Source organism: Pseudochaenichthys georgianus, chromosome 19 (genome assembly GCF_902827115.2).
Source record: "Pseudochaenichthys georgianus chromosome 19, fPseGeo1.2, whole genome shotgun sequence".
In the NCBI taxonomy this organism is placed as follows: domain Eukaryota; kingdom Metazoa; phylum Chordata; class Actinopteri; order Perciformes; family Channichthyidae; genus Pseudochaenichthys; species Pseudochaenichthys georgianus.
This window is the reverse complement of record NC_047521.1, coordinates 24635130-24659483: the sequence shown is the minus strand read 5'-3', so window position 1 is coordinate 24659483 and position 24354 is coordinate 24635130. Positions and strand designations below refer to the sequence as shown.

The 24354-nt window shown below is 43.1% G+C and overlaps 1 protein-coding gene across 4 annotated transcripts; it reads left to right on the top strand.

Annotated features, from left to right (window-relative positions):
• The first annotated feature begins 1907 nt into the window (after positions 1–1907).
• Positions 1908–23678, top strand: tex2l (testis expressed 2, like). Of its 4 annotated transcripts, none has more exons than XM_034107783.1 (12): positions 1908–1994; positions 5573–6971; positions 9195–9395; positions 10645–10927; positions 11910–12184; positions 12413–12562; positions 13668–13767; positions 14308–14440; positions 14951–15088; positions 15886–16095; positions 19729–19849; positions 22868–23678. In XM_034107783.1, the coding sequence occupies exons 2-12, from the start codon at positions 5604–5606 to the stop codon at positions 23018–23020; spliced, it is 3132 nt and encodes a 1043-aa protein (XP_033963674.1). In that variant the 5' UTR covers positions 1908–1994; positions 5573–5603; the 3' UTR covers positions 23021–23678. The 4 variants fall into 4 exon arrangements, with proteins under 4 accessions (XP_033963674.1, XP_033963673.1, XP_033963675.1 ...); XM_034107782.1 differs by having other exon boundaries at positions 10645–10942; XM_034107784.1 differs by lacking the exon at positions 22868–23678 and adding an exon at positions 20686–20887 and having other exon boundaries at positions 10645–10942.
• Positions 23679–24354: the final 676 nt, after the last annotated feature.

The window sequence follows — 24354 nt, the reverse complement described above, 5'->3', positions numbered from 1 at the left end:
AGAAATGTAAAACATTTTATTTTTTAATTGACTAAATTGTGGTGTTGCGTGATATCTAAATAATTTATAATCTTATCTTGGAGAGCAGGGCTAATGAGGATTAGAACATGTGCTTAATTTCGGAGCCTTAATCCTGCATTATTAAAGGTCCCATTTCTACTGATCATAATTCCATTGTTGAGGTCTACTAGAATAGATTTATATTGTGCAATTTTCCAAAATCGCATTGGTTTCTCGTACAGCATCTCTGTATAGCATGTGTAACAAAGTGTTTCTGAAATAAATTACAGACCCCACCTTTTTAATAGAGGTCATGTAATGAGCACTTGATTATTTAGTGGTCCTACCTGCATGATGGTAAGCCGTGATGAATGCCATCCCTCGGGGTGTCAAACTCAAATACACAGTGGGCCAAAATTAAAAAATCAGTACTAGCAGAGTGCCGGACTGGTTCAATGTTTATTGCAATACTTATTGAAATGAATTTATTGCACATATCAAACATGCCCTGTTGCCGGGCATCTAATAGGAATTAAATTATCCTGCAGGCTGAAATTAAATCTACCAAGGGTCTGCTTTGGCCCCCGGGCCTTGAGTTTGACGCGCTCTAGCTTGTATATCTCATCTGTCAGTGTTTTCAGATTTTTCTAGAGTTCAGTTTTCCAGCTAATAGGATTTTATTTTTTTAAGAGGTTCAACGCGTGTCAAATCCAGGTACAAAGTGAGAGTAATGTATGTATTTTTGTATAGATGTTACAACTAGCTTTGGCAATACTGTATGTAAATATGGTCATGCTAATAAAGCTATTGAATTGAGTAAAAGTCTGCAGACCTTTTTGGCTCGTCAAGTTCTATTTCACTGACATGTGCGTGTATATTTTAATGAGCAGCCTTATTGGCCATGCTAATGGTCTGTGTTTCTACAGGTGTTTTTTTCATCATTTACGTGTAACATATTTTCAATTGCCTGAGAAGAACTAAATGGCTTGTAAGCTGAATGATGATTTGAAGTGCCAGTCAGTTTAAAATTATATTCGAAAACATTTTCCAAAATGCATCTGTGATCCGTTCAGAGTAGACTATGGAAGAAAGTGTGCGTTCCACAGTGCTCGAGTGTCAGAGCAATGGAACGTTCTGATTATAATGTGTGTTAATGGGTGGTACAGTCGGTCAGTTCAGGAGCCCCCCTGCGGTGAGGGATGGATTTGGATGGAGGTTATTACCCTGCCGTTCTTCATGTTGTCATTTCTAGGGCTTTCAGTGGGTTTTATCTAGGCCAACATGGAGGGAGGAAGAAGAGAGTAATAAGAGTTCAATTGATTATTCTATTATCTCCTTTATTGTCATGAAACTACTTCCATATCGTTGCTATTGGACACATTCATCCCACGTGTGTGTTTACTAGATTAGAACAAATAACACTATTCAACCTTCAGGCTGAACTTTAGCTGCTGTGTACAATTAGACAGCATTTACTGTGTGTGTGTGTGTGTGTGTGTGTGTGTGTGTGTGTGTGTGTGTGTGTGTGTGTGTGTGTGTGTGTGTGTGTGTGTGTGTGTGTGTGTGTGTGTGTGTGTGTGTGTGTGTGTGTGTGTGTGTGTGTGTGTGTGTGTGTGTGTGTGTGTGTGTGTGTGTGTGTGTGTGTGTGTGTGAGAGATACTGTTGGGGCTGCAGGACTCTTAATCTGGATTACCATGCAGCGCGGCCATGCGTATCAGTTTGGTGAGCTGTGATTCTCGGCAGCGCATGACACATCTGGATGGAGGCAGGGGGTGGAGGTGAAGGGGAGGTGTGTGTGTGAGAGAGAGAGAGAGAGAGAGAGAGAGAGAGAGAGAGAGAGAGAGAGAGAGAGAGAGAGAGAGAGAGAGAGAGAGAGAGAGAGAGAGAGAGGCAGCACATACTCCTCAGTCCGCGGAACCTCGCGCACACAGCACACAAATGGAGCGGGAACCAGCAGAAGGCATTATTTCTCCATGCACAGAATTATTTTTCCTGTAAGTATAAAATCCTTATCTCCAATTATGTTGCTTTATTCTTTCTTTTTGCAAGACATCATCACATCACTTTCACTTCTGACGCCATGTCTGCATGCCACAATTGTCTTGCATGTGCACTTGTTGTGATGTGCATGGGATAATACAGAATAATAGTTTAATATATGTTAATATCCACTGCATAAATTAGGATTCATGTGCTGTTTTGTGTGTATTTATATTATGTCTCTGTTAGTAAGTTCTACTGCCTTTTCTGTCACAGTTTTTGTTTTCAGTTGCTAATGCTTTCACATGGTGTCACATGGGCTGCACCTAACCATTATTTCATAAATCAATGGTCGATTATTTACCAAATGAATCTAATTATTCTGTTCTGTATCTGTGTAACTGATTTAAACTCAGAGTTTAAATGTAAGTCATAGAGATCTTAACAGAAAGTCATGAAAATACTTATGGTATATATATACTATCGGCAATTCTGTTTTAGCAGCTCAATCTAGTGTGTTCTTTGATTTCAATCTAGGTTGAGACCATAAATGATACTGTAGATTCATTAAAAATTACCCAGAACAAATAATAAAAGAGTAAAACAGGCATGGCTTATATTTCCTTTCACAATAGGTTGAGTATGTCAGAAGAAGAAAAATGCCAAGCCATGTGTTGCACTTTCACTTGGATGAAAAACTATAGGTGAAAACAATCTCTCCAATCTGATCAAACACTATTTATTTTATTTTCATTATCCTTCAATAACAAATCATACATTTGTTCTGCATATTTGCTTTTCTAAAAGTATCTTTTATGGAGGAAAGAAAGACCGACCAGTGACTACGATATATAATAACTGATTTGTGTTTCATTTCAGTTCCAAACCTCCCACAAGTGTTCCCATTTGTGCAAATCTATTATCAATGCATGCAGTGTCCTCCTCTACCCTCAAAAGAAACATCTGCATCTGACTTTAAGTGTGTGAATACGAGCACTGATAGCAAGGGGCTCTGAGGGATTTTGATGTTACTAATAACTACAATCAACACCGGGCCATGGAGATGAGCTTGCCTGGAAACACGCCCCAAATGAGGGGTGGGTTTAGCCCGTAATCCGGCTGTGTGATTTGTCAGATTTCACAGTTAAACCCTGCATTAAAGTTAATCTGAGATTCTTACTCTTCGTGTCTGATCAGAGGGTGACACACACACACACACACACACACACACACACACACACACACACACACACACACACACACACACACACACACACACACACACACACACACACACACACAGGCTGATGCTGTCAATGTGAAGGATTGATCGAACACACTCACTCAGAGCAGATGTGTGATGTGTGTCGCGCTACAGTCACATGACCACTTTGTCTTTTACACGCACCCTAATGGAGAAGTTCACAGCTCTTACGTTAGAGTTTATCATCAAACATCACACGCTGGCTGGGGACCTGAAATGACCTCCCACAAGTTAAAGCTCAATAAGGTTACAGACCAGTGCATGTAGAATATTTCCAGAAGGACATTCCCCCACTTTTCTTTCTGTTCCGACCTCTCTTTGGTTTCTCTCAGCTGTCTGTGGCCTCTGGGGTTGTCACAGCTGAATTCTTACAACCCACTTGAAGGTGTGAAATAACATGCAGCTGGGTGAGGGAGAATAAACAAAAACACATTATTATTACTTAAACATATATTTCCTGAGATCCAAGCTCTATAATTTTGAGAAAAAGAGATGAGTTCTTCCACTGATGAGTTGCAATAACATCCCATTGAGAAACATTGTCCCCTTACTCTTGAATATTAGCAAAGACTAATGACAATATCATCAGCCTCAGTTTTACTTGGTGCCAAGTGCTAATTAGCATACGTTAGCAAGCTAGCTCACAAACATGCTAACGTGAACAGTATATTAGACGAACACCAGACTGTTTACATTGTACTTCTGAGCATGCTTGCATACCGACGTTAGCATTTAGTAGAGCCTCACAGAGAAACCCACTTGTTTTATTTTAAAGCACTTTTCATGGATATTTAAACATGTAGCTTAATGCCAAAATAAAAAATGTAACTTGTTGATTTGGCCCTTTCACTATGAGAGAAGATTACGTTCATATACAATTAGGTTATTCATAACAGGTGACTTGTAGTTGTATTGAATTGATATATTTACATTTAGAAAAGAAAAAAAATACATCGAAGAGCAGTAGCTTGACAAAAGGGCGACATTGTCCAGTCCTCTTAGCATTCAACAATTAGCCTGGACAAAACAATGTTAGCTTAACAGTGGTTTAGCCTAGAGGTGGGTGTGAGTTCATGCACATGTGTTCACCAAATTGCAGGCCCAATTGCTCGGAAGGTCTAATGCCTCCTGGCTGAATGAGTGTCCGTGGGGTTTATCTCCCCCACCGTCCATCTTTGGTGGGAGCAGATTAGTCAGAAATCCAACAGCTGCTGTGGATTGGTTGAAATAGTGCCACACAGCGCTGTAATACAGTTACATAAATGCAACCAGTCATAGGTAGGGTTTAACTAGCACAAAGAGCAGGGCACTTGACCCAGAGAGACAGCAAATAAAAAAAGGGTCCCCAGTGGGCCTTTGTGCCGTTTCCCAGCCTGTGTCCAGTGATGCAGAGCTTCTATTTTCTCCAACAAAATGATATAGCATACATTACCTCTTTGTTCTGCTGGTTCTGCTAGCATAATTTCTGACAAGTCAGTTGTTGGTGGCTGGATAATGTGCTGCTACTGCAGACACACAACAAGCACACATGGGGGATGAGAAGGCATAGTTTAACTCCCCTCACTTTTCATTTCAAGGTTCAAGGGTTCAAGGTTCTTTATTTAGTCATACGAAACATTTCAGGCTTACATAAGTAACTCTTCAAACAGCTTGAGATGAAACCAGAGGCTTGTGACTCAGCTGACAGCTTTGTAGTGAGGGAGACTTGAAGACATTGTCGTTGCTACTTTTGGGAGTTGGCGTGCTTCAGAGAGAGTCTGGTCATGCCTTCTTTTATCATGAAAACATTACGTTTCCATGTGGAGTTAGCATTTTGACAAAGCCTGAATGAAATCTCTTTGTTTCACACCGGAAGGCTGGGCCTTTACTCAAACTATGCTTTTTCATTTCATGTTCATTTGCACAGAAAGCACATAAATTGAATGAACTCTACATCCAATCAGCCCCGAAAGACTCTAAATCCGAGCCTGAGCTGCCCTAGTTTGCGCAACATTTGGGGGAGACAGACTGCCTTGTCTATTTTTGCTTGCCTCTAAAGCCCATTCAATATGTGGAGCAACAGCTATGGGAGATATGCGTACTTGGATCTGATTCCCTGACTAGTAATCAGATTAATGTAGCTCTTCAGAGCTAAACTACACACAACATTCACCCATTAATGCGGAGTTGGCACTGGCAAGCAGTTTCTGTGATAATGATGCACAAGCCTAGAAAAGAAGCTCTTCCTCTCTCCCCATGTCTCCATCTCTTTCTGCTTTCATTTGTTCTGCCTTTGAGGCTTAATAATGTAGCTGACCGTGTTTTTCTGTTTGTTCTATTTCACTCAAGGTGCCTTGGCAGTGCGATGTAAAGTCAAGAGATGGCTGAGAATAAAACTAATGGGGACAGAAGAAGTGAGGATAAAGAAAGAGGAAGAGGCGGACTAACTAAATCGTCCTCAAACCCGAGTCGTGGACAATCCCCAGGGACCAAGAGGCATCTTCCTCGAGGGATTGTGATCCAGCTCACCGGGACAGAGGGAGAATGGGACAGTCTGGACGACAGTGAGCTCATCTTCTCCCTCGACCACGAAGACGACTACCCCTCCATATCTCTATCCAAAGTAAGGCAGCTTTCTGTCGAGGATGACAGAAAGTTGCATTCCCAAGCTTTCCACGTTCCACTTTCCCCCTCTTCTCCTGGCTCTCTGGGAAACCTCTCCACCACCGGTTCCAGCTTCCTTTCCCCGACCGTTTCCTCTCCCAGCCATAGACCCCTCTCAAAGTCTCTCTCGACGGAGCTGGATATCAAAGAAGGTGCCACTCTCAGACCTAAACCCTTTCTCAGCCTCGTGAAGTCGATATCCACCGAGATGTCCCGCTCAGAGCCCGCGGTGTCGCAGTCAAAATCAGACTCCCGCTTGAACCTCCATCTGTGGAAGCAGCTCACCCAAAAACCAAAAACCCGAAGCAATGGCGACTCTCGCACTGCGCCGCCGTCTCCATGCGCCCACTCCCCAAGTGGAGAGGGGCGAGTGGGTTTCTTCAAAATGGAGTTGGAGGACACCAAGAGGAAACTCTCGGAGGCCGTGCACGAGCCTCTGAGCAGCATGTTCAGTAAGATCATGAGAGAAGATAGCGCAATGAGTCCCAAACACCAGACTAAAAGCCAGGGGGCTCAGCAGGTCAGCTCCAGAAGTTTAGGGCATGAAGGTAGCACTGACACAAATCTCTCCGAATCTCCTGTGAGGAACACTAAGAGAACAGACGCTGACGTATTGCCAGTGTTTGACTGGCCTTCTGTTAAATCTCCTGGGAGAATCCACCATATTTCCTGTCCTTTGCATCACAACAGACAACATCAAAGGGATGAGGAGCTGGAAATATGTACAGATGGAGACGTGATGCAAGTGTTAGCCGTGGAGTCTCCTAGGCAGGCGAGGAGATCACCTACCGATGAACCACCCATGGTTAGGACTTCTTCTCTTCCTCAGCCCCATCCTCTTCCACGCATGACTTTGTTCAGCGTTGCATTGCTCTCCTATGGATACTTCATCCTGCCTCTCAGTCCGTACGTCTCTGGCCTGGCTCTGGGATTAGCTTTGGGCTTCTTGCTGGGACTGTTGCTCATTAGGATGGGTTCCCCCAGGTCCCGCTGCTCGGATCCTTCGTACAGACCAACACAGACTCTGCTGGGAGAGGAGATCCTGACAGGTGGCCCCGTCAGCTCTGAACCTGACACCCCGAAGGTAAATCTGAGGCATTGATGAGTGTTACATTTTTTATTCTCACCTTATACTCAGGCACCTGAGTCTCAATCTAAAACTGACACATTCTTCAGCATGTCTTCTATAGATAGCAGACAATCATTGCATTTCTCATTTTTCTCCCACCTAGCCCTTGTCTCTTAGAAAAATAGTAGGCATTTCGGGAATGATTATTATTTTACTTTCTTGCCAAGGAGATTGATATCACTCATGTCTGTCGTTTTAGTATGAAGCTACAGCCAGTTAGCTTATCTTACAAAGACTAGGAACGGGGTAAACAACAACAAACTTAAGTCTGTTTCCATATCCAAGCAGTCCATTTTCTGTTTGGGAATATTTCCAACATGGATTCATGAGTGAATGGCAGCAGAGATTGATATTAAGGGAAATTTGAGCTGCCAGTTTATTTCAAAACACAAGCACTTCAGGGTTAAGTCTGAATTTACATATTTGAATCTATGACTTGTTCACAGCAATGTTTTCCCATTTCTTTTCAAATTTGTTGAATATTATTGACATTACATCAACTTTGGCATCAGACAAAAATATATCCTCGCCGGTAATGTTTCTGAAAATATTAATTCAGGTACATCTTGCCTTCGTTTGTTGAGTTTTACAGTGACTGGCCTCCGTGGGTGTTGCATTACTGCCATTACTGGACTGTCTTTTCGCCCTCCTATCCAGCATTGCAATGGCATATGTGAAAAGGCACAAGATGGAAATGTTCCAACATGCAGTGTATGTGTTAATAGTGAAAATCACTACCAGTAATTCTATTAATTTACTTAGAACTATGTGTGAAAGAGTCTTTTTTGAAAGTGAAGGGATTTAAATAGCTTGTTTACTTCAAATACACTTACTAAATAACTTGTTTTATTTCCTACCAATTTGTTCAAAAGGAAAGTGTTAAGATGGCGTCACACTTCAACACCTTCTACACACACACAAAGCTGTTGAAAGTGGCAGGCGACCAGAAAAGATGACCAGAATGCAATTAAAACCTTTACTTTAAAAACCGGCTGAGCTGCAGTGGTAATTGCTGTTCTCCCCCTGGCTGAGCTTGACACTGAAGGGGACCGTTAACAACCAGACACTGTCAGATCCAGAGGCAATTAGTGTGGGATCCAGGCGAGAGGAAGCCGTAATTTGTCAGGGCGTGAGGCAGATTGGGGGTGAAGAGTCGTGGTGATGGTTGGAAATGGGAAGTTACATTTCTCCTGATGAGATATTTCCCTTGTTTGGTCATTCGCAGCTTGTTGAGTCTGACGGCTGTTGTTGGCGTGTGAAAGTCCGAGCCCTAAGGTTTGTGAGGTGTCGCTAATCAGGCGACAGACTGAGAACTGTCACGGTGTTTGATTGGCACAATTTGAGACAAGGGTAGAGGCTATTTATAAAGGAACTAGCTATAAACAATACATGGTTTATTAGTTAATTAGAGCATTAAAAGGAAGCTCATAAAGAGATGGTAGAATTCACCACACATGCAGCGATCCTCTACACCGTATTTCAGACTGAAAAAGGTTTTATCTTGAAGCGTCATATTAATGAACAATTTTTAAGCCCAACTAACTATGCTTTTATGTCTATAAAATGTATGGAGTTTTGTGTAAAGTTTTGGAATTGAAGTAAATTTGTTTTGTGCTGAGGTTTAAACAAGAAGATGAAAGCTCATATTTGTACCCTAGGCTTGTACGCATATTATTTAGCTTAAGCCAGGAGACAGTTAGCTTTGCCTGAAGACTGAAAACAGAGTCTGAAGATCCAAAATACACCTACCAGCATTTCTGCCGCTCATTACCAACAAATCCTAATGTTTATTTGCACAAAAATAAAAAGAGTCTTGTCTGAACGATTGCTGCATAAAAGCAAGAGAAGACATATTGCCTGGAAGGCTGAAACAAAAACATAGTTTCATCACAAATTCTCTCTAGCTCTATGGATGAATAATCCTCTAATGCCTCTCTTCTAATTTGTTTACTTTAAAAATAGCAATGTTGAAATCCCCAGGGATGATATTTGAATATTTGGACATAAAAAATATAGGTTTACAGTTAGATTTTCTGTATACTTCATTTTTAGGCTGACTACAATCATGGCTACAAACATGGCTTCTTCAAGATTGGTTCGATTCCAAAGTGTTTGTTTCTGACTCACTTGAAACCTCTGCACGGTGTTGATTATAACACCTATTTCCTGCCTTTGCAGGGCTGGATGAATGAAATACATGATTACGACCCAGAAACCTTCCATCCAGCTCTGACTCACTCGGTGTTTTCCTCCCTGGAGGGCTCGTCTCTCCGTCTGGACTCTCCGCGAAACAACATCATCCGCAGGGCCGCGTACGATGAGAAGGTCCAGGAGGCCGCCTTCGTCAAGTCACGCTCCTTCCAGCTCGCAAAAAGCAAAGTATGATAATAATAACAATACAGCGTTATTTATATAGCACTTTTCATACAACTCATGCAGCTCAAAGTGCTTTACAAAATGACACATCACAAGTTAAAAACAAACAACAAGAAATTGCCCTCAGATTGTTTAAGAACTTTAAAAGGTAAATGCAGCAAAATATAACATTTGATCAGGTTAATAGACACAAGGAGGTAAAATGTGTGATAATTAAAATAAAATAAATGATGGTTTCTCTCTGACAGATAAGACACAAGACAACTGAGTCGATGCAACAATATAAAATCCCATGAAACAAAGTGAACATGTAGGTACAACAGAAATAAAAAGATTAAGACCTATACAATAAATAAAATAATATTAAGGTAGGTAAAGTGACAAAGTTACTGTGATATAGGAACATTTGTTTTGTATCTGACGTTGGCCCCCCCCCAAATGAGATATACAAAGTGCAGTGAAAACCTTGTATTGTTTGGTATTATGATGTTCTGTTATGTAGGTCAGGACTAAAGTAGAGTCAGTCTAACTTTATGTAACATTCACCCAATTAATGCATGCATAAGATTTTGACTAATTAATGCTGGGATGTTTATAATGTCTATTTTAACTGTCTGAAATAGCTTGTAAGGCCTGAGAGAAAATAAGTGAATAGGTAAAAAAGAATGCATGTATCTGCCCTGCGATTTGCATCCCCCTCCTAAATGTAATGGGCTCGTCTTTGGCCGATGCTTCACCCTCCAACCAAGCTTCACGAAGATCAGGCCAGTAGTTTCTCCGTAAACCTGCTGGAAGACCAACAAACTTGACTCTTTTGCAGAGGTCATAAGGTTAGGCAAGAAACAGTCAAATGTACTTCTGATTCGTTGATTAACTAGAATGTATTAATAACAACAAAATGGGATATCTGAGTGCATTGCCCGTTTAACAGATGTTGTGGAGTCGCCAAGACGCTAAACTTGGCTTTAGACTGTGACGTGTTTCCAACAAGATAGTCCATACTGAAGTTGAAAGGTTAAGGATGTTAAATAAACTAAATGAAACACACGATAACTAGGGTAAGCTCACCCTCCATCATCCCACCCCCAGCATGCAACAGGTGACCTAAATACCAAAACAACCATGTGACAATTGCAGGTAGTGCTCAACTAATACAAATGTAAACAAATATTAAACTCAGGCTCAAAAGCTTGTTGTCTCCCACATACAGTATGTCTTTGCTTTGACACAACACTGCCACTGATCCTCAAAGGTATTCCTGCTGCCACCTGTTCTGGCTCGGAAGAGGATGTGGAACCCAAAGTATCCCATCTGCATCCAACTGGCCGCCGGAGCGAACTCTCAGGAGGACGAGCGAGGAAAGTGGGAGGAGAGTCGGGAAGAGGGACCGGAACCTGGAAGTCCTCAACAAAGATCCATTCCCAGGACCCTTTACCTCTTCGGACGCACAGGAAGAGAGAAAGAAGAGTGGTTTCGTCACTTCCTGCTAGCGTCCACGGATCCAGAGAGGGAAAAGGAGAGAGAGCCCGGCAGATGTGAGTCCAGATTGGGTATGAGAAAATAATGCATTCGATAAGAGAGGGCTTCCAGATAAGGCATCTATACAAATGCTTTATATGTGTGGATTATGGATTACATGCTCCAGTTCTTTGCATTTTAAACCCAATCCCTTTTGAGGGAACATAAATATCTGTGAGTTGTTGTTGTTGTTGTTGTTGTTGTTGTTGTTGTTGTTGTTGTTGTTGTTGTTGTTGTTGACATGACTGGGCAAAGGTATCAAAAACAACAACTTTAGTTTTATTGTATTTTGATGAAAAATGACTAAAGGGGAATATATAATTTAGTGATTTCAAAGAATAGTTTTAAATTCTGGGAAATATTATTATGCAAAGCGTCAGATGAGATGATCGATACAAATCTAATGTCTGTCATTTTTCTGGTTTTGAGTAGAAGCTGGATTAGTTTACATTAGCTTAGCATTAATACTGGAAATACGGGGATGCAGCTAGCCTGGGTCGGAACATTTTGTATAATTTCTAAAGCACACATTTTTCATTACATCGGAAATATTGTTTTGATAAAATCTTAAACTGTCAAATTAAAAGCCTATGAAAGAAAAACGTTAAGACTGATGTGAAATGTAGCGTTGAATTCTTTAGTGAAAAAGGGAAACTGGAACGCCTCACTTGACTTGTGTCGTACCGATACAATTATATGTTCTTTGTGAATGATAACCAAAAGGTAATTACTTCTAAATGCTGCCAAAAGATATTGAAGTGACTGTTATTTTGTATATATTGATTGTTGTGCTTTTATTTATGTCTTAATGTGTCCATATGTATACATGTGTCTGTTGATTATATATATATATATATATATATATATAGGTATTTACATATTTGTATACACATTAATATTCGAGATTGTGGGAAACGGTATTTCGATCTCTCTGTCTGTACACACAAACTGAACAATTGACAATAAAGTTGACTTTTGACTTTGACCGTACTCTCCCAGGTGACCCAGCGTTGGCACACAGCGTTTCTGCCCAAGCTAATGTCCCGAGCAGCAGAGGCCCGAGCAGAATAGGCAGCAGTGATGAAGACGCCACCTTCATCCCTCCAGCACCCAGCCTCCCTGTCAGTCAGACCTCCAGCAGCACCAGGGGCCTTTTCCTACTAGACTACCAGGGATACATGTCCCGTCTCCTGGCCAAGGAGGAGCTCACCCCCCTCTCCAGTCCTGGAGCCAGCAGCAGTGCAGAACCGAGCCCCACCACCATCAAAGGGAATGTAAGCAGTCATGCTAGCAGATACGATTAAGTGAAGCAAATGGAGTGAAGCTGTGGGGACATTCTTGAGCTGGACAGTGAACATGTTATATTACATCTGCAGAGAGTAAAGTGACACAGAAAAATAGAAATGACTAGTATGCAAATGCATTTTCCTAGAAGTAAATTGTACTAAACCTGCACTTTTATTGTCTTTGCTAAGCTCTCACTCAGGTGTCTTTTCTTGCAGTGTACCTGTGATTTAGCAGAGCATCCTGGGACGAGCCAGACTGCGTGGGCCAACGCTCTAATTGGTCGACTCTTCTGGGACTTCCTGCGAGAGAAGCACTGGGCCGACGTGGTTTCCTGCAAGATCCAGAAGAAGCTGAGCAAAATCAGAGTGAGAGCGGTTTTATTTAAAGCTAATGTGGCAATTACATTTAAGGGCATACTAGGAGTAGGGAATGAGTCCTTACCCCAAGTGAAGGAGTTCAAGTATCTCGGGGTCTTGTTCTCAAGTGAGAGAACAATGGAGCGTGAGATGGGCCGGAGAATCGGAGCAGCGGGAGCGGTACTGCAGTCGCTTTACCGCACCGCTGTGACGAAAAGGGAGCTGAGCCAGAAGGCAAAGCTCTCTGTCTACCGGGCCATTTTCGTTCCTACCCTCACCTATGGTCATGAAGGATGGGTCATGACCCAAAGAACGTGATCGCTGATACAAGCGGCCGAGATGGGTTTCCTCCGCCGGGTGGCTGGCGTCTCCCTTAGGGATAAGGTGAGAAGTTCGGTCATCAGGGAGGGACTCGGAGTTGAGCCGCTCCTCCTTCGCGTGGAAAGGAGCCAGTTGAGGTGGTTCGGGCACCTAGTTAGGATGCCACCTGGGCGCCTCCCTAGGGAGGTGTTCCAGGCACGTCCAGCTGGGAAGAGACCGAGGGGTAGACCTAGGACCAGGTGGAGGGATTATATCTCTTCGCTGGCCTGGGAGCGCCTTGGGACCCCCCAGTCAGAGCTGGTTGATGTCGCCAGGGAAAAGAAAGTATGGGGCTCTCTGCTGGAACTGCTACCCCCGCGACCCGACCACGGATAAGCGGGAGAAGATGGATGGATGGATGGATGGATGGCATACTAGGATCAGTATTTAAGTTCAATTACCTATGGACAGGTAAATAAGTACACATAGTTAAATACCTCTTTAGATGAAAGAGATAGCCTGAATGATAATTCACTTTTCTAAAATGGCAAACAATAATAACAATAGAAAACAAAAGAAAAATGGCATGCAAAAATATTTTTTCTAAAAAGACAAATAATGCAAATGAAAATTAAAGAGAGATATAAATACTTGTAAAATATAACTCCTATCTTGTTTTACTATATACAATTAGATAAAGTAGAGAATATTATCAATACCACACTTTATTCTAAAAGTACAGGTTCGATTGTTACACGATACCCCATAATAATATGGTGAATTTTAACATTATGATATTTTTCATCCTTTCCAGCTGCCTTACTTTATGAATGAGTTGACTCTGACTGAGCTGGATATGGGCAGCTCTATGCCGCAAATCACCGCTACCTCCAGACCAGAAGTCAACCACAGAGGTGAGTGCAAACAGCATACAAATACTTAATATGCAAACACACAAATGCAGGAGATGAGTGAGGATGTGACCTGTGTGATGACGGCTGAGCAGAGCATCAGATCAGACACTCTTATCCTGATGTAATCTCACGGAGCAGGAGAGCCATCACGCCATGACCTTCAGCATTTAGAGCATATTGGCTTGTGGATGCATGCATGTTTGTTTATGTCTGTGTGTGTGTTGTCAAATCAGGGATACTGGCAGTCAACATTCCCAATGATGAGTGGAAAGTGTGTCAGCATGTGACTGTGCGACCTCTTGATTTGTGTCTCTCTGCTCCAATTCACTGTTACACAATCGCCCTCCAACAAATTATCCGCTCCAAAAGGGGATTTTAGATCTGTTGTAATTTGTTGTAAATTTAATTTCAGTGCTCGATAATCACTGTACAAGCTGTTTAATCTGCTCAGCTGTGTGTGTGTCCAGATCCAGCTGTGTGTGTGTTTTTCCTTGATTTTGGTGGTCTGGTGATGAACTCTTCTCACTGTTGCCCCCGCAGGCCTGTGGGTGGAACTGCAGCTGGTTTACACCGGCGCCCTGCAGATGACCCTGCAGACCAAGTTCAACCTGTCCAAGCTGGGGAAAGAGGGCGGTCATGATGCAGACTGTACCACAGAAACTCGTAGCCCATGGTCAGCATTATAAACACTACAAACACAGAAACATACATTCTTGTTTTCATTACATTAGAGGACAATATATAGACTGGGGACGTACCCTGTACTTCTACCTGCCTTCGCCAAATGAAATCTAACTTAAGCCTCAACTTACCTTTATATAAAACTAAGTCTTTACCATACATTTTATAATTTAGGTTGGGGAGAGTCCTCATAAGGTAAGTATGTAAACAGAGTAATGTCCCCACAACATTTGTTAAACAAGCCCAACCACATGATGGCTGTTCGAATTTTCCTCTTTTATATGCTTTTCTAAATACTTTAGAAACAGATTTGTAGCGTTTTCTGTGTGTTTCCTAATTATTGTAAATCATTTTTTATGGAAAGAATGTTGGCTCTTGGCTTCCATTGTGTCAATGTCACTTTTTAATGTAAAAAAAAAAGGTTGATGCTTCAATGCATACCACCATTTTGTCCTCCATCCACCCGTTACTAACTTGTCTGTCTTCCCGTGCATCCTCCCAGCTGCAGGCCAATCTTCAGCGTGTTGGCGGACAGCGATGAGGAGTCCTCCAGCGCTGGGTCCTCTGATGAGGAAGAGCTGCTCCTATCAGAGCCTCAGGGCCCGGTGGGAGACAAGGGATCCACACCAGCTACTGATGGGTAACTGCTCAAATATAAAGTAGTGAATGATGAAAGAAATACTGCCAATGTGTCATGGTTGAGAGCAGAGCAAGGTGGACCCAAATGCAGGACAAATACCTTTAATTCCAGGTTAACAGCAGGCCAGTAAAAACTAAAATAAGAAAACTCTCCAACACACAGAAAACTGTCCACTTCCACAAAAGACAAACAAGGATCTGACAACAACTGACAGAATACCAGAACTTAAATACATGCAAGACTAATCACAAGGACAAGACACAGCGGGGGAGGGAAGGAAAAACAGAAGGGCACCAGGTGAACAGAATCAAACAGGAGGGAAAACACAGAGACAGGAAGTAAAAACAGACATTTTGAAGACTTTTCTAAATAAAACAGGAAACTGGTGTGACAGATCGTGACACCATGTGTTTGTTTATATGTTTCCTTGGTACAGAAGGTTGTATACTACAATGATAAGTGCTAATATGACTCTAAAGATATGTTTACGTTAATTAAAAGAACATTTGACATGTACCATGAACTGCTATTTCTTTGTGATACATAATTATAAGACATTTTACATAAACAGCTTATTAAAAATGGAGCACTTTCAGATGGCAACACCTCTAAGTGTTACTTCTACCCTTCTGTGTTTTGAATGCAAATTTTTCTAAAGCAGAAAATAAACTGCACTGACATCACACTCCAGATGGCTGCTTTCTATTACAGTTACATTTCAGACTCTAATTTCTCCTCATATTTTGACTCACACTAAATCTCCTCTTCTCTCCTCTCTTTTAATCCTATCTTCACAGGACAGGGGGCGGAATGACTGGGAGGAAGATTTTGAGATTTGTGGACAAAATCGCTAAATCCAAGTATTTCCAGAAGGCGACGGAGAACGAGTTCATAAAGAAGAAGTTTGAGGAGATGTCCAACACGCCCCTGCTGCTCACTGTGGAGGTTCAGGAGCTGTCGGGCACTCTGGTCGTCAACATCCCACCGCCCCCTACGGACAGGATATGGTAAAAACTGAGGTTTTAGAGCATTATAGAGAGGCGAAGTCCCGCCCATCTACTTCCGACCCATGGGACCTTATTTCGGAAAAATTATGTATTGAAGTCAATGGAGAGAGAAAGATTATCTTTCGACCACGTTTGAATTGTTCCACGAATTACACATATGATTTTGTCAATCTTAAAAAATTATTTCCATGTAAAAAAGTCACAGTTTGTCGTAAAACTGTTGAAATATAAGACTATGAAAAATACGCAACTAGAAAGACTACAAATCCCAGAGTCCCGGTCCCGCATGCTGGCTCTCACGGAACCGACTCACTCCCCTTGTGTGTATGTACAGCTCTCAACGTGCCCAGACTTGGAGTGATTTTCACCTCTTTTAATACTTTCCGCCTCATTCTGAAAAAAAAACAGGGTCTGGGCCGACCTCACATGGAGGGGCAGACTGTTCCAGAGCCTAGGGCCAGCTGCTGCGAAGGCTCGGTGCCCTCGGGTTTTGAGCCTGGTCTTGGGCACTACCAGCAGCAGCTGGTCAGCAGACCTTAAAGCTCTGGCTGGGGTGTAGCGCTGGAGGAGTTCAGCTATATAGGCCGGAGCCAGCCCATTTAGTGCTTTGAAAACAAATAAAAGGAGTTTAAAATCAATGCGGAACCGAACTGGAAGCCAGTGCAATGAGGCCAGAATTGGGGTGATGTGGTGACGCTTTTTGTGGCCAGTGAGAAGACGTGCAGCTGCGTTCTGCACTAGCTGCTGGCGTCTAATTGACGCTTGGTCCATACCCACGTATAGGGCGTTGCAATAATCCAACCTTGTGGTTACAAAGGCGTTAATAACCCTTTCCAGGTCTTTAAAAAATCAAAATGACTTGGTCTTGGCCAATAGTCATATTTAAAAAAAGCAGGTTTTGACGGTGCTGACCTGCTTATCAAATTTAAAAGCGCTATTGAAGGTCACTCCAAGGTTCATGGCAGAGGGGAGGATATTTTTATTGAGGGAGCCCAGAATATCAACCGGAGAGGCTGGAGGTTGGGGTCCAAAAAAGATGACCTCGGTCTTGTTCTCGTTGAGGTTGAGGACATTTTGCTCAGCCAGGATTTGATCTCTGTCCTAAATACCATTAACCACACCCATGTGACAATTACCGGAGACAACCCATTACAAGTGTGTGTGGTGTTAATAAATAATGAAGATAATATAACTATAAGCACAGGCTACCCAGGGACGCGGGAAGTCAGTCAGAGCTGGGGATGTGGGGGGATTTCACACACGAAATGCAGCAGGTTTTTTTCTAATCAGAAGACGATTTATTGTTGATTGAGACGCAGCCGGGTAGCAATAACAACGCACTTGAACTTTATAGCGCGCACTGCGCACCGGATTGTATAACAATAACAGATGCAGAGTTAACAGAGATTAAACAGATTAAAATGGAATAGGCCTACATGAATAATCATCATTTCTAACAGTGACCATTTACACATTTTACACAATTGCACATTTTTGTGAATTCGGCTGTGCGATATAGAAAAGCGCCATGTGAACGTATTTATTTTATTATATATAAGTGAACACAGAGTAACCATCCGAAAATATTAATAACGAGTAATTCTGAACTTCTCTCTCTTCGCGCACACACAGCATAGGCACCGAAGGTGGTCTTGCGCTCAGGGGTGGTGGAAATAAGTCACAGTCTGTGCAGTCATTTGTTCCTTAGCAACAGCTTGTGAGAGAAGCGCATTAATTGGTGTTCGTTTGAATTCTGCCAGTTTGTTGACGGCCTCCGTGTGTTGATGGGACTTCTCATGCTCCCTACATTTTTCCCCTGCCTTTCGCAGTTGTTAAACCCTCCTTTAACAAAACTCCCATTCCTGATCTTGTCTGCACTGACGAGCTTCTTTTCTATTGCAGAGCAACAGAAGAAGCACACCGCATTATCATTTTCTTTTATGTAGTGAAGCCATGTTTACTGTTTAAACTGAATTGAAGGATCGGGTGAATGTTTCCTTTCCAAACCGCCTGGCAGGGAAAGTCCTTGGGCTGGCAAGGCTCCTCACTGAGGGCAACTGAGTTGTTGTTAGCTGCTGGACGGGTGTTCTCTCCTCCGGGTTGCTGGAGTGACAGTTGTCTGTGTCCACCTGCAGGGACTCCGAGTCGATAGGGTTTTTTGGTTGTTTGACTTTGGGGTCATTAAAGAAATTAGTTTTTGAGACATAGTAGTAGCAATACTAGTAGCAGACTATTACTTGTCAATTCAACCTCCTCAACAATGATTTTTTGCGCCCAACGATATTTGTTATGATATTTTTTGTCGCAGAAAATATCATAACAAAAAACATTGGGCGCAAAAAAATCACAGTTGAGGAGGTTGAATTGACAAGTAATAGTCTGCTACTTATTAATTATGTTTTCTATATATCAACCATTTAAAAAACAACCATGTTTAATAGACTGCTTACACTAAAATGCTAACTCAAAATAAAACTTTTTTATTGATTTGTTTAGTGAACTTTTTGGCGTTGTAGTTACATCTCTCCGCCAACAGATGGGGGTGCTGCAGCCCCCTCAGCACCCCCCCTTCTCACGTCCCTGAGGCACAGCATTTTGGCTCCTACACAATCAACAGTGCAACTTTTATCCTGGCTTGACACCTTATAAAGCAGTATAGAGGTAAATCATCACCCAAATCTTAGCTACAACTTTTAAACCAACTTTATTCCAACTAACGAGACATTTTACCCTTATGTTTTGGGCCTTTATGTTCAATAGACCTCATTTACACACATCTTAACCACATTTTTCAGGTAAAAAGGCACAAATGTAGAATTATTTTGACTATATTTAAGAACTGGCTGCACATAATGCCACCACATGATATGCTTTTTGTTTCGTACGATCCATCCATGTTACTTTTGTGGCAATACGATTTAATAACCCCTTATTATGACAACACCATTTTTAAAAACTGGGAACATTTGAGCTGAGGACAACTGGAAAGTGTTAGGCACGTACTTTACTATGTCTTATTTTCCTTACATCAATTGTACTCCAATGTACCAAGTACTGCTTGTGATGAACACTCTACAACTGCTAATTCAAGAACAAATCGGTTAATGTTCAGCAACACGTTTCCTTCGTGCCTGCTGGATGTGTGACTCACTCTTCACACCTCATCTCCTGCCAAAACAACATTTATTTATTCTACCGAGCCTGTTTTAAGCGCTGCAACAGAATGACTCTTATCCTCCAAGAAACACTCTGCGTTATATTGACGTGTGCATTATATGAAAGTAAATATTTTTTATATCTGTGTGTCCTTCCTCATACTCCACTCTGTTGACCTACCTATTACAATTCTGCACACAACTATCACTTTGAAACTGCACAGCTCTTTCACTTTTGGATTCAGATTTACTCTTAATATTGCTTAATAGTCATTTGTCATGTACTTATTGTATTTCCTTATTCATTGTTTTCTATATTTACTCTTATTTTTCATATGCTTTTCTCCTACTGTCTTTATGTATGCACCTTTATCCAACAAAGCAAATTCCATGTATCTATGTTAAAAACCAATATCTGATTCTAATGAGCTAAAAAACATCAATTATTTTATCAATACTGTTATTTTTTCCTCTGTAGGTACAGCTTCTGCGTTCCCCCCAAACTGGACCTGCGTGTCCGTCCCAAACTCGGGGAGAGGGAGGTGACTTTCTGTCATGTGACCGAGTGGATTGAAAAGAAACTGCAGGATGAGTTCCAGGTAACAAAATGCTACAGTACATATTAAAGGTCACCTATTATGCAATATCCACTTCTTCATGTCTCTTCTACATCAACATGTGTCCCCTCTGTGGAAAGAGATTCTGAAAGTTTCATGAAAAAAGATTCTCTCTCTTTTTGTCCTGATCCATTTCTATAAAAACCTGTCTGAAAATGAGCTGATCAGATTTTGGCCACTTTATGATGTCATAACGATTTTTTGGCTTGTGTAACCATTAGCCAATCACCAACCAAAGTAACCCCCCCACCTTATTACCTGCATCTCCTCCTAGAGCTCCATTGTGTTCTTTTTAACCAAATATCTCTCAGAGGGGCGTGGGGAGGGGCTCCTTATTTTCATCTAAAGTAACAGACAGAGAATCAGCACTTTTGAAACAGGGCTGAAACAGAGTGTCACGATCTTAGTTTTATGTCACGGTTTTGTTTGGTCTGTCTTGTCATAGTTTTATTTTGCAATTCTGTTCTCCCTTTGTCTTTGTCTTCCTCCCTGTCATTAGTTTCCCTGGTGTGTCTAATTGTCTGATTGTGTTCACATGTTGCCCTTGTGTTTCTCCTTCCCTGCCCGTCTGTTTCTCGTCTCATGATTACCCCTCCCTGTATTTAGTCTCTTCCTGTGTTCAGTGTTGGTTCATTGTTTTGTCGTTCATGTCTCCCTTCATGTTAGTCACAGTCACCTTTTGTTTGGATGCTACAGTACCTGTTCATGGATTCTTGTTTTTTCAGCTTTTGTAAATAAAGCTCGCCTTTTGTTTCATTTTGAAACCCGCTTCACTCCTCAATCTGCATTTGGGTCCTATTTTTCCCCAACCCTGACAGAATGAGCCAACCACATATGGACCCAGCAGATGATCCATTTGAAGTGGAGTTGTATTCCTTTACCTGCTTGCTGGCTTGCAGCTATGGTGAATGGAGGGGAGCAACCAGTGCGGAGCAAAAGAGGGCTGCCCTGGCAGAGGCATACCAGAGGGCAACAGAGAAACCAGGGTTAGTAAAGTTCTTACCTGGCTGGATTATGGACTTCCTCCAGACATGCGTTTCCCAGCCTGCTAGCCCCAGGCATGCTAAATCCCTGCCTGCCACAGTTCCCAACATAGCTTCTTTCGAGAACACTTTTGATGGGTCTCGTCTGGCTTTTGGAGGTCCACGGAGCCTCCAAAAGGATCCTAAGAGAAGGAGACACAGGCTACCAGCCCGAGCCGCTGCAGCCATGTGTCCGGCTCCAGCCCCTGCAGCCATGTTTCCGGCTCGAGCACCGACCCCAGCAGCCATGGTGCCTGCTCCAGAACCGGCCCACAAAGCCATGGATTTGTGCACCAATACCGGCCCACACAGCCATGCTTCCGTGCTCCGTTACCTGGCTTACACAGCCAGGGTCCAGGCATCTGTTCCGTGCCCAACAGCCATGGTTCCTGCTCCAGAACCAGCCCCAGCAGCCATGGTTTCGGCTCCAGTACTGGCTCTCCGGCCGACGCTAGCTCCCCGTGTCCTGTCGGCGTACCGGCCGACGCCAGCTCCCCGTTTCCTGTCGGCATTCCGGCCGACTCCAGCCCCCCGTGTTCTGTCGGCGAACCGACCGTCTCAAGTCTCCTTTCAAGTCACCTCTCGAGTTCCCTCTTAGTCCCCTCTCGAGTTCCCTCTCGAGTCCCCTCTCGAGTCCCCTCTCGAGTCCCCTCTCAAGTCCCTACCCAATGTCCTGGTCCGTTGGAGGTTTCGCTGGGTGTCCTGCCAACTCCATGTCCTGTCCCGTTGGGGGTCCCGCAGACTACTCTTCTGCTGGGGGTCCTGCCAACCCTATGTTCTGTGCCGTTGGAGGTTCCGCTGGGGGTCCTGCCAACTCCATGTCCTGTCCCGTTGGGGGTCCCGCCGACTACTCTTCTGCCGGGGGTCCTGCCAACCCTATGTCCTGTGTCGTTGGAGGCCCCGCCGACTACTCTTCTGCCGGGGGTCCTGCCAACCCTATGTCCTGTCCCGTTGAGGGTCCCGCCGACGACTCTTCTGCCGGGGGTCCTGCCAACCCCATGTCCTGTTCCGTTGGGGGTTCCGTTGGGGGTCCTGCCAACCCTATGTTCTGTGCCGTTGGAGGTTCCGCTGGGGGTCCTGCCAACTCCATGTCCTGTCCCGTTCAGGGTCCCGCTGACTACTCCTCTGCCGGGGGTCCTGCCAACCCTATGTCCTGTGTCGTTGGAGGTCCCACCGACTACTCTTCTGCTGGGGGTCCTGCCAACCCTATGTCCTGTGCCATTGGGGGTTCCGCTGAGAGTCCTCCCAACCCCATGCCCTGTTCCGTTGGAGGTCCCGCCGACCTCTTCTTGTCCTTTTCCGTGGGTAATCCTGCCGACACCTGTCGCGCCCGCGGTGGTCCTTGCCCCTTCATGAACTCTGCGTTGCCCCCAGGCCGTCCGCCCGAGACCCCTTCCTGGTCCTCTGCCGTGCCCCTGGGCTGTCAGCCCAAACCCGTCCTCCAGACCCCCTCCATCCACCCTTTTGGCCCTAGTGATGCGTCCCTCCTCCGGACCCCCTCCACCCATCCTTCTAGAGGTTTTGGACTCTTTGTATTTTGTAGGGACGTCTGGAATCCGTCCCTTGAGGGAGGGGTTCTGTCACGATCTTAGTCTTATGTCACGGTTTTGTTTGGTCTGTCTTGTCATGGTTTTATTTTGCAATTCTGTTCTCCCTGTGTCTTGTCTTCCTTGTCATTTGTTTCCCTGGTGTGTCTGATTGTGTTCAGATGTTGCCCTTGTGTTTCTCCTTCCCTTCCCGGCTGTTTCTCGTCTCGTGATTACCCCTCCCTGTATTTAGTCTCTTCCTGTGTTCAGTGTTCAGTGTCTCTTCCTGTGTTCAGAGATCCATTGTTGATCTCAATGGGACCAATCTGGTTAAATAAAGGTTTGAAATTAAATGAGAAATGAAATCTGAGACCTATAATATATTGATGAAAAGCTGTATAATAGGGACCTTTAATGCTTTGTCTCACAACTATGTATTTGTATTCCTCCAGAAAGTGTTTGTGATGCCAAATATGGACGACATATACATACCCCTGATGCATTCTGGGACGGTCAGCCCTGGAGCCTCTCAGTCCCAGCGCTCCCACTGCTCCTCCATAGAGTCAATCGAGAGGATGCCCCCCGAGATCTCAGAGTCTGAATAGTGCCTCGTGTTGATGATCACATATAAGGAGCATTGTGGGTAATATTCAGAGGAAAAAAACTCTGAATTTTAGAGATTAAACCTGCAGTTAGTAAAAATATGGTTACATTTGCTGAGACTGTCACTTAATTATGACAGATATTCTTTGAACAAGTCATGTTCCTTTTAAAGTCATACATTTGCCAGAAGAAAGTTGGACAAGTGTTAAATATACAAGAAGAAGAGAGATAGTCAGATAATATTACCAATATTTTACTTTATACATTTATGACCCTAATTTTCAAACTTTTAAACTTCAATATTACCCCCCTTGCGGTCTTTACCCTGCAAATTGGATCCCTATATTATAAGTGGGAACAGGGGAGAAGCAGAGAAAATGAGAACATCAAGTAACATTTTGCTCTAAAGGTTTCAAAAGCTCTCAAACCGATTTATACTTTGAGTTTTTTAAGGTCTGATGTTTAGCGCTGCAGGTGTTTGGGTGGCTAATGGAGAATCTGGGGTTTGTTTGTTCAGATTCCTGTGCATAGTGTGCAAACAAAGAACTACAAGTGTTACCTTTTACAAACGTTTACATGGAAATGATCCCTATGAGATTATGTAAATATCTGTAATTTTTTTTGCTGCTTTGATGTTTACAGCTTAATGTAATTTTGGATATAAATGATGGACTTTATTAAATAAAACCGAAGTAAAACATTTGCCATTTTGTATCTCCTCCATGACACAGCTAATCAGAAATGTTTATGAGACAAGAAACACATGACATTTCCTCATTAGATGATTATGGTAATGATGAAATAAAGGGAAAAAAAATCAATGATGCAGAAGTAAAGCAGGAAAGGAATGATCCCAAATAGGGATGGGTATCGAGAACCGGTACTAAGTCAGTACCGGTACCTGATTGGATGGTATTGGTATACCGTTAAGCCGCTGGACAAACGGTGCTGCTATTCTTAGTTTAAACAATTCTGGTTGGTTGGGAACCCTCATCCCGTGTGACGTATCCGGTTTGATTACCACTCTGATTGGCCACTGTGAATGCCGCTCCTCATCTCTCCTAACAGCGCTTTTATTATTGTGAGACTCCCGGGGGCAGACGCAACATCTTGCTAGAAACAGCGTCTCAAGGCTTCTTAACATTTAACAATCTATTAATGATGCATACCCACTTAACGGGAAGAAACTCATTTAACAGACGATATTAACCATTTGACCTACACGGAACAGAAGTCCAACACCAAGAGTCTAAATCAACACTTAGTAGTGGCGAAGTCGATAGGGACTTGGCTTGGCAACTGGAAGGTCACCAGTTCAAGTCCCGGCAAGTGCTAC